At 36.4% G+C, this 12,549-nt stretch overlaps 1 protein-coding gene across 2 annotated transcripts in view; it reads left to right on the top strand.

Annotated features, from left to right (window-relative positions):
* MINDY3 (MINDY lysine 48 deubiquitinase 3) overlaps window positions 1-12,549 on the top strand; it is a gene marked incomplete at both ends in the record, with an annotated part of 64,205 nt that overhangs the window by 19,202 nt on the left and 32,454 nt on the right. For both annotated transcript variants that reach the window (XM_081996401.1, XM_081996400.1), the window contains 2 exons: window positions 5,546-5,616; window positions 6,790-6,870. In XM_081996401.1, the coding sequence (XP_081852527.1) occupies window positions 5,546-5,616; window positions 6,790-6,870 (152 nt within the window). The remainder of the gene's footprint in view (window positions 1-5,545; window positions 5,617-6,789; window positions 6,871-12,549) is intronic.

Genomic DNA, 12,549 nt, shown 5'->3' with positions numbered 1-12,549 from the left:
CTTGCACAAAATCTCTGACACTAATGTCAGTGAATACAGGATTGTCAGCTACAGCCTGAAATTATAAGGTACCTGATGACCTGAATGATGGATGGGAGTGCAGCCTCTGCAAGTTGGGAAGGTTGGTCAATACACTGGAGACAGGGTCACTATTCAGAGCAGCCACATCAGGCTAGAGAAATGGACTGAGAGGAACCTCATGAAGTTCACCAAAGTCCTGCATCTGGGATGGAATGAGCCCATGCAGCAGCACAGGGCAGCACTGACTGCCTAGGAAGGAGCGTTGTAGAAATGGACCTGAAGTGCTTGTGGACAGCGAGTTGCACCTGAGTCATCAGCGTGTCATTCTGGCAAAGGCCACCAGCTGCTTTGTGGGCTACAGTAGGACGAGGGTGGCTAGCAGGTGGAGGGAAGTGGTGATTCTTTCCCTCTATCTGGCACTTGTGGGACGACTTCTGGAGTGGTATGTCCAGTTTTGGGCTCCCCAGTACATGGAAGACATTGACATACTAGAATGAGTCCAGTGGAGGGCCACCAAGATGATTAGGGTGCTTTTGCGTTTTATTTTACAAACAGAGAAGGTGATCTGAAAGCAGGAACACTTTGAATTCTGAAAGTGTTCACATCCTCTCTGCCACTGCTACAAAGTCCGTCTCAGGTTCATCAGCATGTTTTTTACAAGATTTTCCATCATCTAAGTCATCACTGAAAGTAGAGAGTTGAACTGAGGTTCAAGATAAAACCATGCAAGACCTGAATTGAAATGCTCTGGTTTGACAATGAACAAGTAGTATAATCTCCTTTGAGACTTTTTAGACTTCCACTTGACTCTGATTCCATACAGGTGGTACTTCAATATCAGACTTACGAGAATGTTATTTGGATATTGTATCTAACTCTTCTCACCCCTATTTGATGTAATTCTTACCAGGACATTTAGATTGGATTGCTGCAGTCTATTATTGATGAGCCTATACTGGATGCTTTTTTTTTTTTTTTGGTCCTTCCTAGTGCATGCAAATTGATTTCTAATTTGTTTCAAGACCCTTTGGAGGTGAAAATCATCCTTTCTCTTGGGTTTTTCCTGCAGCTTTTTTTGTTGTTGTTTTTGTTAGGGTAAGTACCCAGTTTTCCCTTTCCTAGTTTCCTGACACCTCCTTTATCTTTGATACACAAGGTAGTCATTAATGATTCAGAGACTTATTTTGGCTAGCTACTTAGGTTTTATATAGTGAATTTCATTAGGATCTGCAAGCTTGAACGTGTCGGTCTTATTTACCGTTTTTTTAGCCAATTTTGTTCTTTTTTGATGGCTGACACCATTATCTCATTGTTAATCTTCTGGAGTATATGATATCATTTACCTTTTCATGAATAGGAGCAAAGATGGCTTTGAATACTTGTATTTTCTTCGTATCATTTTCTTTTTTGTTATCAGTGAGTTCCTACGCTGATTCATGCTGCATGTATACAATGTTGTAATTTATCCCCCCCATCTTCTAACTGAAATTTGTAGTAATTAGCCTTCCTGGTTTTATCGGTATGTTCTTTTCAGTATTTTTAATTTTCTCGTTTTGATTTTTAGATTATGATTTATCAATCTGAATTTTTAGATTATGATTAATCAATCTGAATTGTTCTTGCAACTTTCCTTTACATTGGGATAATTTGCTGTTCTGCAATTTAATATCTCTTTTTTTGAAATCTTGCAGTTCATTCCCGCATTTGTATTTGGCGTGGTTTAGCCCCAGCCGGCAACTAAGCACCACGCAGCTGCTCACTCACTCCCCCCTCCCCCAGTGGGATGGGGGAGAGAATTGGCAAAAAACTCGTGGGTTGAGATAAAAACAGTTTAATAGGGCAGCAAGAGAGAAGGAATCAACAATGATAACAATAATAATACCGACAAAGGAATGTACAAGAACAAGTGATGCCCAATACAGCAATTGCTCACCACCTGGTGATCGATAGCCCGTCCCCAAGCAGCAATTTCCACCCCCCAGCTAACTCCAGTTTATGTACTGGGCATGATGTTGTATGGTAGGGAATATCTCTTTGGCCAGCCTGGGTCAGCTGTCCTGGCTGTGTCCCCTCCCAGCTTCCTGTTCACCCCCAGCCTGCTTGCTAGCAGGCCAGCACAAGAAGCTGGACTGACCTTGACTGCTCAGCAACAACCCAAAACATCAGCACATTATCAACATTTTCTCATCCCAAATCCAAAACACATCCTCATGCTAGCTTCTGTGAAGAAAACCAGCTCTATCCTGCCTGAAACCAGGACAGTCTTTTTAAGTCTTTGGAGACATTGTCACATTTCCTTTATCTATCAATCCTTTTTGTCATCTTTTCTTTTGTCCTTTAATATTTTCTCCTGTATTTTGACTGTCTTTGGCTGTAGTTTCAGCTTCCATTTTGCCAATACTATGAGTTTCTCATGTAGAAGGGTTGCAGGTGTCAAAATAACAATAACTGGATGTGTTTGCTTACTATTTTCTGAAGTTGGCTTTATGTGTGTTTTTCTGGTTTGGTTACTGGTCACTTGCTTTAAATTCCTCTGGTCAAGTGAATACAAGTTGGAAGGTTTGACATTAGTATTGTACAGAGCTGATTGCCAGTGCTGCTTGATTTTTCCGTGTCTAAACATAATGGAAAGAGATTTCAGGTACTTCTGTGATTAGGTATCTGTAATCAGTAGGTGAACTTCTCTATCTGAGGTGCAGGAAAGGCATCCCTGGGCATGGGGGAAAGGTAGTGCCAAAGAGCTGCAGAAAGCAGTGGATATGATGTGGTTCATGGCTATTCGCAGGGGTAGCAACGCAACAACAGTGAGACGTTTCAGCTGCAATGCAGGAACAGGAAAAATGCTAGATAGGTGATGCTATTATCATAAGTAAACACATTTACTAAATTGAATTTTCAGAGTGGCACTCGCCTTACATTTTTATTCAGAAGTTATGTGAAGCCACTTTACCTCTTGTTCAACTGTTTAGATAAGCAATTTTTAATTAATAAGTAAATAATTAAAGTTGTTTTAAAGTTAGTGTCAGTAATTTTATCAGTGACAAAGAACATACTGAATTAGAAAGTTGAAGAATTACCAGCTAATTTGCAGATTATACTCAGAGCTCTGACTCTCACAGTATTGCATATTTTCCAAATAGGGCAGGGGTTATTAACTGGAATTGTTCTTGGCCACCACTGGCACAAATACCAGTGAAATGATTCTTCTTCTTTGACTACCTACATATTCCCCTTTAAACGTTTCTCCTTATTCTAACCTCTTCTCTTGCCGCGGTTATCCACAGTAGGAAGATACGGGAGGGTAGATTTTTTTTTCTCCTTTTTTAGAGACTGTCATTCTTACGTGAAGTATAGCGATTTAATATGTACACAAATAATGCTGTAGTTGCTTTTTATAGTGCCAAGAACTTGTGATGTTTCATGTTGTCACTAGGTGGTGGTATTCCGATACGGTTGGCAACAATATCATGACATTTTAAAACCATCATTAGTTTTGGCCTGACTTTTTTTAAAACTCCGGTTTTCTCCCTTTTTTAAAAATTTGAAGGCTTTTGCAAAGTGCTGTAAAAAAAGGAGAAACTAACTTTCTTACAAGAGGCATACATACTCATTTTCTTAGATGATTTTTGCTGTTATTAGATCTCTTCCAGGGTTTTTTTTTCTTTCAGTGAGGTGAGGATATTCACAAGGATGAACTTTGATTTAAGGCAGGTAGTCTGCCTTGTTTCCTCGTAACTAGTCCGAGAGTGATTTTTGCTTTTGTGTCTCTTCTCTGTTGACTAATTCTGAAGGAGGCATGGGTAGACCAGTGACTACAGGCTAAAGTTAACCTAATAGCTTTCAGTACACTGCCTGACTACTAGCTGTTCAGGATATTCACACTCTGCAGCTACTGTCATAGCCAGGATCCCAGTTCTCTCTAGTTATCAGTCAGAGTTCTCATCTAGTTGTTTGTCAGGGGAACAAAATACTTAATAATCTGATTTTTTTTTTCTGAATCATTTTCTGAATAGTAAATATTATTTATATGTGCCTTTGCTGTTCTGTTCCAAGCATCAGCTCCTAAATCTGAAGCCTTTATTTAGCAGACTGAACTTTTCATTGATTTTTGTTAATGTTTTTTTAAGAAATACGTGTGACGTGTTAAAATTATTTCTTTAATGTACTGTTGCTTACTTCTGCCATTCATGCCCATTCATTGCACATATAAATGTGCTATTTCTGAACAATAGCTATTCCCTAGTTTGAAGGATCCTTCACTAGCTTTTTAATTGGACTAGCTCTCTTGCCCTCGGCTCAAAGAAAGGATGAATTGTCTCAGCATATGGCAATGTACAGCAACACAGCTATAAGTCAGTGAAGTAATGGGGTTCTGCAAAGTATTATCTACGCACCCCCGAATGTTTTAATTCTAAGCAAGTTGAAGATAATCCTTGAAAGCTTCAGATCAAAGCATTCTGCACTGCAAAGAGAGCCTTTTAATATATGTGTTGCTGTGAGTTGCAATGAAATGCAGAGTTGATTTCTGGAAATGCAGAAGTCTTTTAAATTTAGAACAGTTTCTTTCACTTGCTAATGGTCCTGAGGCTTTAGCCCATGGATAAAGATGTCCTAGTTCTATGCTGTTGTACATGAATGATCAATGTTAAAAATATAGTTGAGGATTAGTATTTTAGAAGGAACTTTCAAATACAAAAGTCAATGTTCTCTGAAAAAAGAAAATAACAGACCTTGTTAAACTGATCATGGTGTATATTCCCATGTGTATTTGCAGGATCAGGTATGTGCTGCTCTTTGTTTAGACAATGGGGACCTAGCAGAGCTCTTTCAAGTACTTGTGCTGTTGAGATGGTGTATATGTAAGCCCAAAGCTTCTTCCAATCTTTATGGTTATAACTAGTTTCTAAGCTTGAATTTTGAAGTACTTTCTCATTCTTTGTAAGAGAGCCTCCAATAAGGCTCTGTAAGTGCTCTTCCAGTCAGTAGTACATAAATATTTCAGCTGTTCCTGACAGCTGTGTGTGTTTGAGAGCTATATGATACATTAAGTACAGAAAATCAAATTGATGTAATGCCTTCTTTCCTGCTAACAAAAGTATTATTTGCAAAATTATGTTTTATTATTCAGAATGTGAAATGATCAAGATAAATACAGCCAGGGAACTCTTTAAAAAAAAAGGGGGGGGGCGGGGGGAGAAAACTACATATATGCATATATACAGCTTCAAGACAGCTCTTCTTAAATTTTTCTGAGAATAATTTTGGTGTAAGTCACAAGTACTTCATCTCCTACTAAATCCAACAAATTTTGAAGATGCTATCAACAGTAAACTTTTAAAACCATCCACTTGGCTCTTCTTATTTTATAGAGAGGGTATTAAACCCTTGATGATTTGCCATTGCTGCTAAAACTGCGCGACTTTAAAAATTGTTGTCACTTGACCAATTTTGAACGTAAGAAAAATGTCTTGAAAGAAGCTTTGGAGATATTTCTTGAATAAATTTTGTGTTTTGTTTTGAACAGAACTTCTTGGTATACATAAACAGGCAACAGTAGGCTTTTTGACATTGATGGAATCTCTGAGATATTGTAAGGTAAGCTGTTTTCTGCATCAATAAAATTTTTCTTTCATTAAGGTGTTGTGGGCTTCTTTGACAGTATTACTAAAAGCTTCACTGTGAACAACTGGAGATATTAAAGAACTTTTGAAGTTTGTTCAATTTCAAATTAAAACTAAGAATAATACTGTATTAAACCAGATATATACTAAAATTTTAAAATGCATCTTACAGAGTAAATTTAGAGAACTTTATTGCATCAGTTTTAATATAGCTAGTTAGAAGCTTATGTTTTTACTAAAATAATGCTTAATGCAAGTTATGTAGATGGTTATAAAACTTTGAAGTCCCAAAGTGGCTTGCTATAGTGAATGTTGCAGTTTTATTGTTCTTTTTTTATGCTATCACTGTCTTCCATTTAAAATAAATAGCCCTAAATAAAAATGATAAAACTACTATTAAGTAAATATATTCTGAATGTAATATATTCAAGATGTGAAAGTTACTTTATGTGTTTATCTGTGAACATCTGAAAGTAACTGAAGTGCAACTTAGTTTATATTGTTTCTCTCTGTTATGATAATTTCTTAATTTAAGGTTTTTAATTGAGAAATTTTGTGCTTTACAAATCCTACTTTTGAAACAGCATTAATACTCTTAATTTCAAAAGGGTTTTTGGTTTTTCTTTGCTTCCTTTTCAATCTCTATTGAATTTCTTTAACTTAACTTAGGGTTAAAGAGGATTATGTAGTTTGCAGGACGTTGGTGTATTGACTGTAACTAACTGTCCCTTCATTTATTAAAAAAATGACAGTTCTGAACTGATTCATCCAAAACCAGCGAATACGTCAAGTGGAATTCTACCTCATTTAGCGTCCAATTGTAGTATTGTTAAGCAAAGGAGTATTTACTCGTGTGCAGCGTTTGAAGGATGTCTCCAAATTTGAAATAAGGGATATTGTTGATACCATTTTCTCAGTGATGTCTTACTTCAGTTAATTATCATAGGCTATGCTGTTTTCCAAGTCAAACAGGGATTGGTGATCAAAATTAGAATCTTAAGTATTGTAGACTGTTTTGTCACTTTATTGAACGTTTTATATTAGTTTTCAGAGCAGTTAAGACTTTGCTAACTGAATTAACTTGATCACTAACTACTTGCGTTTTCTGGGTTTGCTTTGTGTTTCTGATTTTGTTGTACCTTTTTAGGTTGGCTCCTATTTGAAATCTCCAAAATTTCCCATTTGGATACTTGGCAGTGAAACACACCTTACAGTCTTTTTTGCCAAGGTAAGTTAGATGTGATTTTTTGTAACCTCAGGCAGATAAACACCACATAAATTCAAAGTTCAGATCTTGATACGATGTGAGTTTCATGTGGCTTTAATATAAAAATGTAGTCACCAAGCCTTTTAATTAAGCCTTCTCTTGAAGGCAGAGTTGTTCAAATGGTTTAATGATATCTCATAAATTTTAGTGAAGTCTTTCAGTTCTAGCTTCATTTATTGGCTGGGGGAAGGGTATGCTTTAGAACACCGTAATTGGGATAAGTATTGTCTTGTATTTCCATAGTGCAAGAGAGATATAGAAAGGAAATAGTTATGTGTAGGTGCCTGTTAGTAGTTTAATCTCTCTGACAGTACTTTCACAATTTTTAATATATAACCATAGCTTTTTTTTCTTGATTAAAAATAGATATCAGGACTGTTATGATAGTTCCTTATATTTATTCTATCAGATATGTACTGTAATCTGTGAAACACATATATGATGCTTTTGAGATGAGTTCTTGGTTTAAAATCTTAGACCAAATTTTCCGAGGAGAAAATTTCTATTTCTTTAGTTGAAGATTGTAAGTTGTTTTCCTTACTTTTTTTTTATTTCTGTGGAACACTTGTTTCTGATTAAAAATATTTATTGAAACTTTAAATGGTACTTACTAGTATATTTATTAATGCTTATTAGGAATGAACTTTCCTGTACTTAATATCTTACAAATGAAGGAATATTTTAGGTATAAATCTTGAAAATAAGTACTAGAGCATATGACAAAGTTAAAGCCATAATTTCTTGAGCTGTTGAATTTCCATAAGGAAAATTTTGGCCTAATCTTTGAAAGGGTGACACAAAAATTAAGAAATTTTTGTTATAAAAAACAAACAAACCAACCTCCACAATACATTGAAAGTTTATATGTAGCAGTATTTCTTTACCTTTAAACTTACATTTAAAAATCCTTTAAATTAATTAGTCTATGTTGTGCATTGAATATTTTTTTTCAGATTCTGATGCAAATGCTATACTAGAACTGGCCTGAATTCATTGTGTCTGTCTCTTTCTTCCCTACTCCATGGTAACAGAAAAATCCTTATCCTCCTTTGAATGTTCATTTTCTGCCTTACTCTCTTCCCAAACAGTCTTTCCTAGTCAAGTTTTTTGATTGCAATTTTGAAATTTTATCCACAATTTTTCTGAATTATACCATTGAAGTTAGTACCTTGTTGTATAGATAGCAGTCTGATGCAAATGGACATAATCATTCTATTATACAAGTCAAGTGTACCTGTCCAGAATGTTACTACACCTTCTAATTGTGTCTACAGTGACCATTTCCAGGTAGAAATCCATTTCTAATGCTCTTTCTTTTAGGATGTTGAGGGCTGTTTGCTGGGTTTAACTGGGCATCAACATCTGGTGCCTCCAATACAGCTTGGTTCCTCTTTCTTCATTGAACTCCGCTTTGGCTGTGGAAAACTTCAGCCTGTGCTTAGTATCTTAGGAACTAAAAGGCAGGAAAAGGAAGCAACATAGGCTTGGCAAATAATTTCTTAGAAATTTTTTTGATTAAAAGACATAGAAGCTAAGGGTGTGTTAAAGTTAAGCATCCTCAAATACGTACTTTGCATGTCTGACCTCACCCTTTCTAAAGTAAAGGTTGGTGAGCATTTCAGGTGGAGCAGACATGTCAGCTACAGTGGCAATATGAATTGTGTTGGCAATCTATTATTTTATCAGTTGAAGCTATGTGCCAAAAACTACAGGAAAAAACTTGAATTCGTTGCCCATGGTTAGTCAGCAAGTTGTTAAAATAGTGTGTGTATTTGTCTAGATGGTGCTTGATACTGTGGATTTAAACTTCTAGCTTGATGGTGAATTTGGTGACATGAGAAAGAAATCTTCAGAATACAAAGACGAAAATGGACTGTGGAGCCAAAAGCAGTGCAGATTAAGTTTGAAAAAAAAAAAATACAGCTCTAAGTCTTTCAAGCTGTATATGATTTACAGGAGTCTGAACCCTTATGCTTAAACAGAAGAACATCAGGCAATTATTAAGCAGAACAGCAGTCAGTTTTGTCATTAGCTGAGTAACTGGGCCTAGAAACCTCAAAAAAAGCAGTCTTCCTACTGTCACTATGGACAAGTAGTGTGTGGAATGCAACAGAATCTTCATTGTTATCTCAGGCTTTTCTTGAGCACAGAGGTTGAACAAGCAAAAGCTTTTACTCAAATCCTGCATATCACCCTACTCAAAGAAAGTTGGCTGCTGTTTTTTAATACTTAGGTACTTCACTCAGATTTTTACATTTGATGTTGAGTACAGCAATAAATACTGTCCTTTTAACTGTGGAATGAAAGATCATCCACCTTTCTTTTCTGTCTCAGAACATTTTGAATTAAATACCCTAGATATCTATTGCTGTCTGCCAGAATATATTTGCATTACTCTAAATATGGACCATTCTGCTGTATCTGTGACTGAGAAAGAAATGTTTTTCAGTCATACTTTCTAAAATAAATAAATCTGTCCATAGCAACCATTCTAAAACTTTCTACATTTTAAGTGGATTTTAATGAAGGAGCAAAATGCAGCACAGCATGTTTGTGATGAAGATCATACTTACAGATTAAAGTGAAAATTAGAAAAATGAACTGAAGTATGTAATTGATCTTAAGTTCTCTTGTAACTGCTGCTGCATGAAATAGCCTTAAACAGTGGCAGCTGAGTCAATTCCTGATTTTAACAAAAGTCTACCAGTGTGTCAGTGGTTTCCCCCATTACTAAAATAATAGAAGCTTTATTCTATTTGCATGGTCTTCATCTTCACATCTTGATTGTCAAAACTCATTTGGTATGTACAGAAATATTATTAGCCTCATCTTACTACAAGAAATTGGAGGTAGAAAGAAGTTAAGAAAGAATTTCTTCCTTAAAACAACAATTTTGTTTGAAGCACATTTTATCGAAGAGAGTATCAAATATCAGTAGTTTTTCTTCCTGCGACTTAGCTGACAGGTCACCAGCCAAATAATTATTTACGGTTAGATATTTTGGAGGCTACCATGCAGACACCACAAGTTGAAATGCAGTGGATAATCTCCTATACAAAACATGGAAACATGAGAATACTCATCATAATGTTTTGATCCAGTATCGCCCACTTCAGTTGGAAGTGTTATTTCTAGATGAAAGAAAATAGAATCTAGAAACATCTGAAATGAAGTTTCACCTCACATCTTCCATATTTTAATTTCTAAGGTAGACTGTATTGAGCAAAAATACTACAGCTTGTTCTGCAGATGCGTGTGTAATGAAGTTGGAAAGGATATATGAACATTTGTATTACCTAAGAACTCTGATCCTTATGTGTATGATAATAGAGCTGAAAAAACTTGTGTGAATAGTTGCGAGGGGGCAAACGTTAGCAAGGAACAGTAATTGGTACCAGTGTGTTTTCTTTCTTTCAATTACAACTATGTGTGTATGAGGCCAGAAAGTTGGTTGATGCTCAGCAATACAAGTTTAACACATACTGCAAAAATAAGAGTGGCTATTACTCCTAGTGGTCATGGACTCTGCATTTGCAACAAGGTAGATTTTCCCTGAAAAAGTGAGTATGTAGTTTCTTCATAAGCAACTAAAACCAAGCAGCCATCATTTTTGCCTCTCCCTGCCCTCCCTTCCTTTCAGTGAATAAGAAAACTTTGAAATGACCTCAGGCCAACAAAAACAAACAAGGGAGCTTTCATCTGACACACTAAGTATCCCTGCATGCTCTGTGAGATTGTGCTAGCATAAATAGACAGTATTGTAAACGTCCTCTAAAAATCAACTTTAAAGTTACAGGTGTTTTTTTTTTAATTGTAGGGGAAAGAGAGAGTGAAAGTTGGGGCAGCTGTAAATTACTTCAGTGTAGAGATAAGGCGGTGGTGCTCTGGATCAAATACTGTATGGTCAGTCATTTCAATCTGTTGTTATGTGAAATATAACAAGAAAATGTTTGTGCAACAAGTGCAAACAGTAGGAAGAACAACAGCAGGTTAATAGCTGCTTTCTGAATACTACCTGCCAACATGCAAACTCACATGATCTGGAAGTTTGAATTCAGACACTTTGAAAGTGAAAAGACAGCATGGAATGAGTGTCTGTCTGGTGACTTCAAGTGATTGAAACTGACCCTGGGGACACTTCAGAGTTGTGTAAGTTTTTCAAAAATTCCCTTAGCCTGTTCCCAGGCCTTGGAGCACACAGGCCACAACAGAATCTGCTATCCATTTTCAGTTACAGCATTGTAGCATTTCTGGACTTGAAGAATCAGATAAGCAGAGGAAAATACTGTCTGAGACATCTGAATACTTACAAATTACTGCTTTTCAAGGGAAGTGTGCCTGTTTTGCGGTGTTGGGACTGTACTTATGGTTTCGGATTACGTTTTTTTATTTTTCTAACTTTGATCACTGTAACCTGTTCTAAATATTCTCAGGGCCTTTCTTCAGCATCCTTGATAGTGTTGCCCCTCAGAAGAAAGAACTTTCACTTCTCTTCCTAAACAGTCTTTTTGATCAAAGTTCAACAGAGGGACACCTGAGCAAACACTGACACTGCTGTAGGAAATCCTGAATTTGGGTCAGTGGTGTTTACCAGAACTGGACTAAGGGGGAGTGTTATTTGGTACAGCATTTAATCTCAGAACACCCACAGAGAATGCCAATGAGCATGAGAGAAGATAAGATGCGTGTGTAAAAACTCAGCCATTACAACTGTGTGTTAACAACTCTGGTCTCTGCAGAAGTAACCTATGTAAATCCAAATGAATTATACTTACCCTTTACCTTAGGAACTCTTCTACTTTGGGAAGGTAGTGAAAAATACCTATGCCCTTCCTTTTGTTTTTTTGCTCCCATGACTAGTGAATGCAGGTAATCAGATTTTGAAAAAGTCTTCATCAGAGAAGAAATCAAAGTCAGATTTTGAAGAATTCCACTTCAGGAAATGTTTACAGAGTGTGTGGTTTCAGAGTCTTTAGTTTCCATGAGTAAGTGGAATTGGTTCTGGTTGAGACATCCTGGATATCTAGTAGGAAGAATATAGATGCATGAGGCAACTGCAGAAATAACTTCTGGGCTAAAGCAGGTTTTAAATTTTCTGTGTGCTGATTAAGAGCAGGGAGACAAATGCTGCTCTGTTCTTGACAATAGCTCTGACCTGGCTAAATCAGCAGTGAATCTTCAAATGTTTCTATTAGCTGTTAATTTAAGAGCTCATTTCTGCAGGAAGAGAACCCTTTTTAAAATGAATGTTAGAGCAGGGTGTTTCCTGTGGGATCTGTGGGCTCCCAAAGAGTACTGAAATTACTCTGAAAATACTGGATCAAAACATTATGATGAGTATTCTCATGTTTCCATGTTTTGTATAGGAGATTATCCACTGCATTTGGTTGGTTTAAGCGTCATAGTGGAAATCCTATTGCTAAATGAATTTAAATTGTTTTGAATAACGCAGTAGTTCATAAAGGTTACTTTGTCCAAATAAGTTTCCTAGCAGAAAGGCCAAGTCTCTTTAGAATAATGGTCTTATAGATGTCAGGGGGCACCTCAAAATAAAATATTTCTATGAAGTATCTACCCTATTCTAGCTTTGCAAGATCACAGAGCATAACTGTGAAACCTTATTCTGCCCTTTGTGGGTCT

This window comes from Phaethon aethereus (genome assembly GCF_964289735.1).
Source record: "Phaethon aethereus genome assembly, chromosome: 2".
Taxonomy (NCBI): domain Eukaryota; kingdom Metazoa; phylum Chordata; class Aves; order Phaethontiformes; family Phaethontidae; genus Phaethon; species Phaethon aethereus.
The sequence above is the reverse complement of the archived record's forward strand: the minus strand, read 5'-3'. Positions and strand labels throughout refer to the sequence as shown.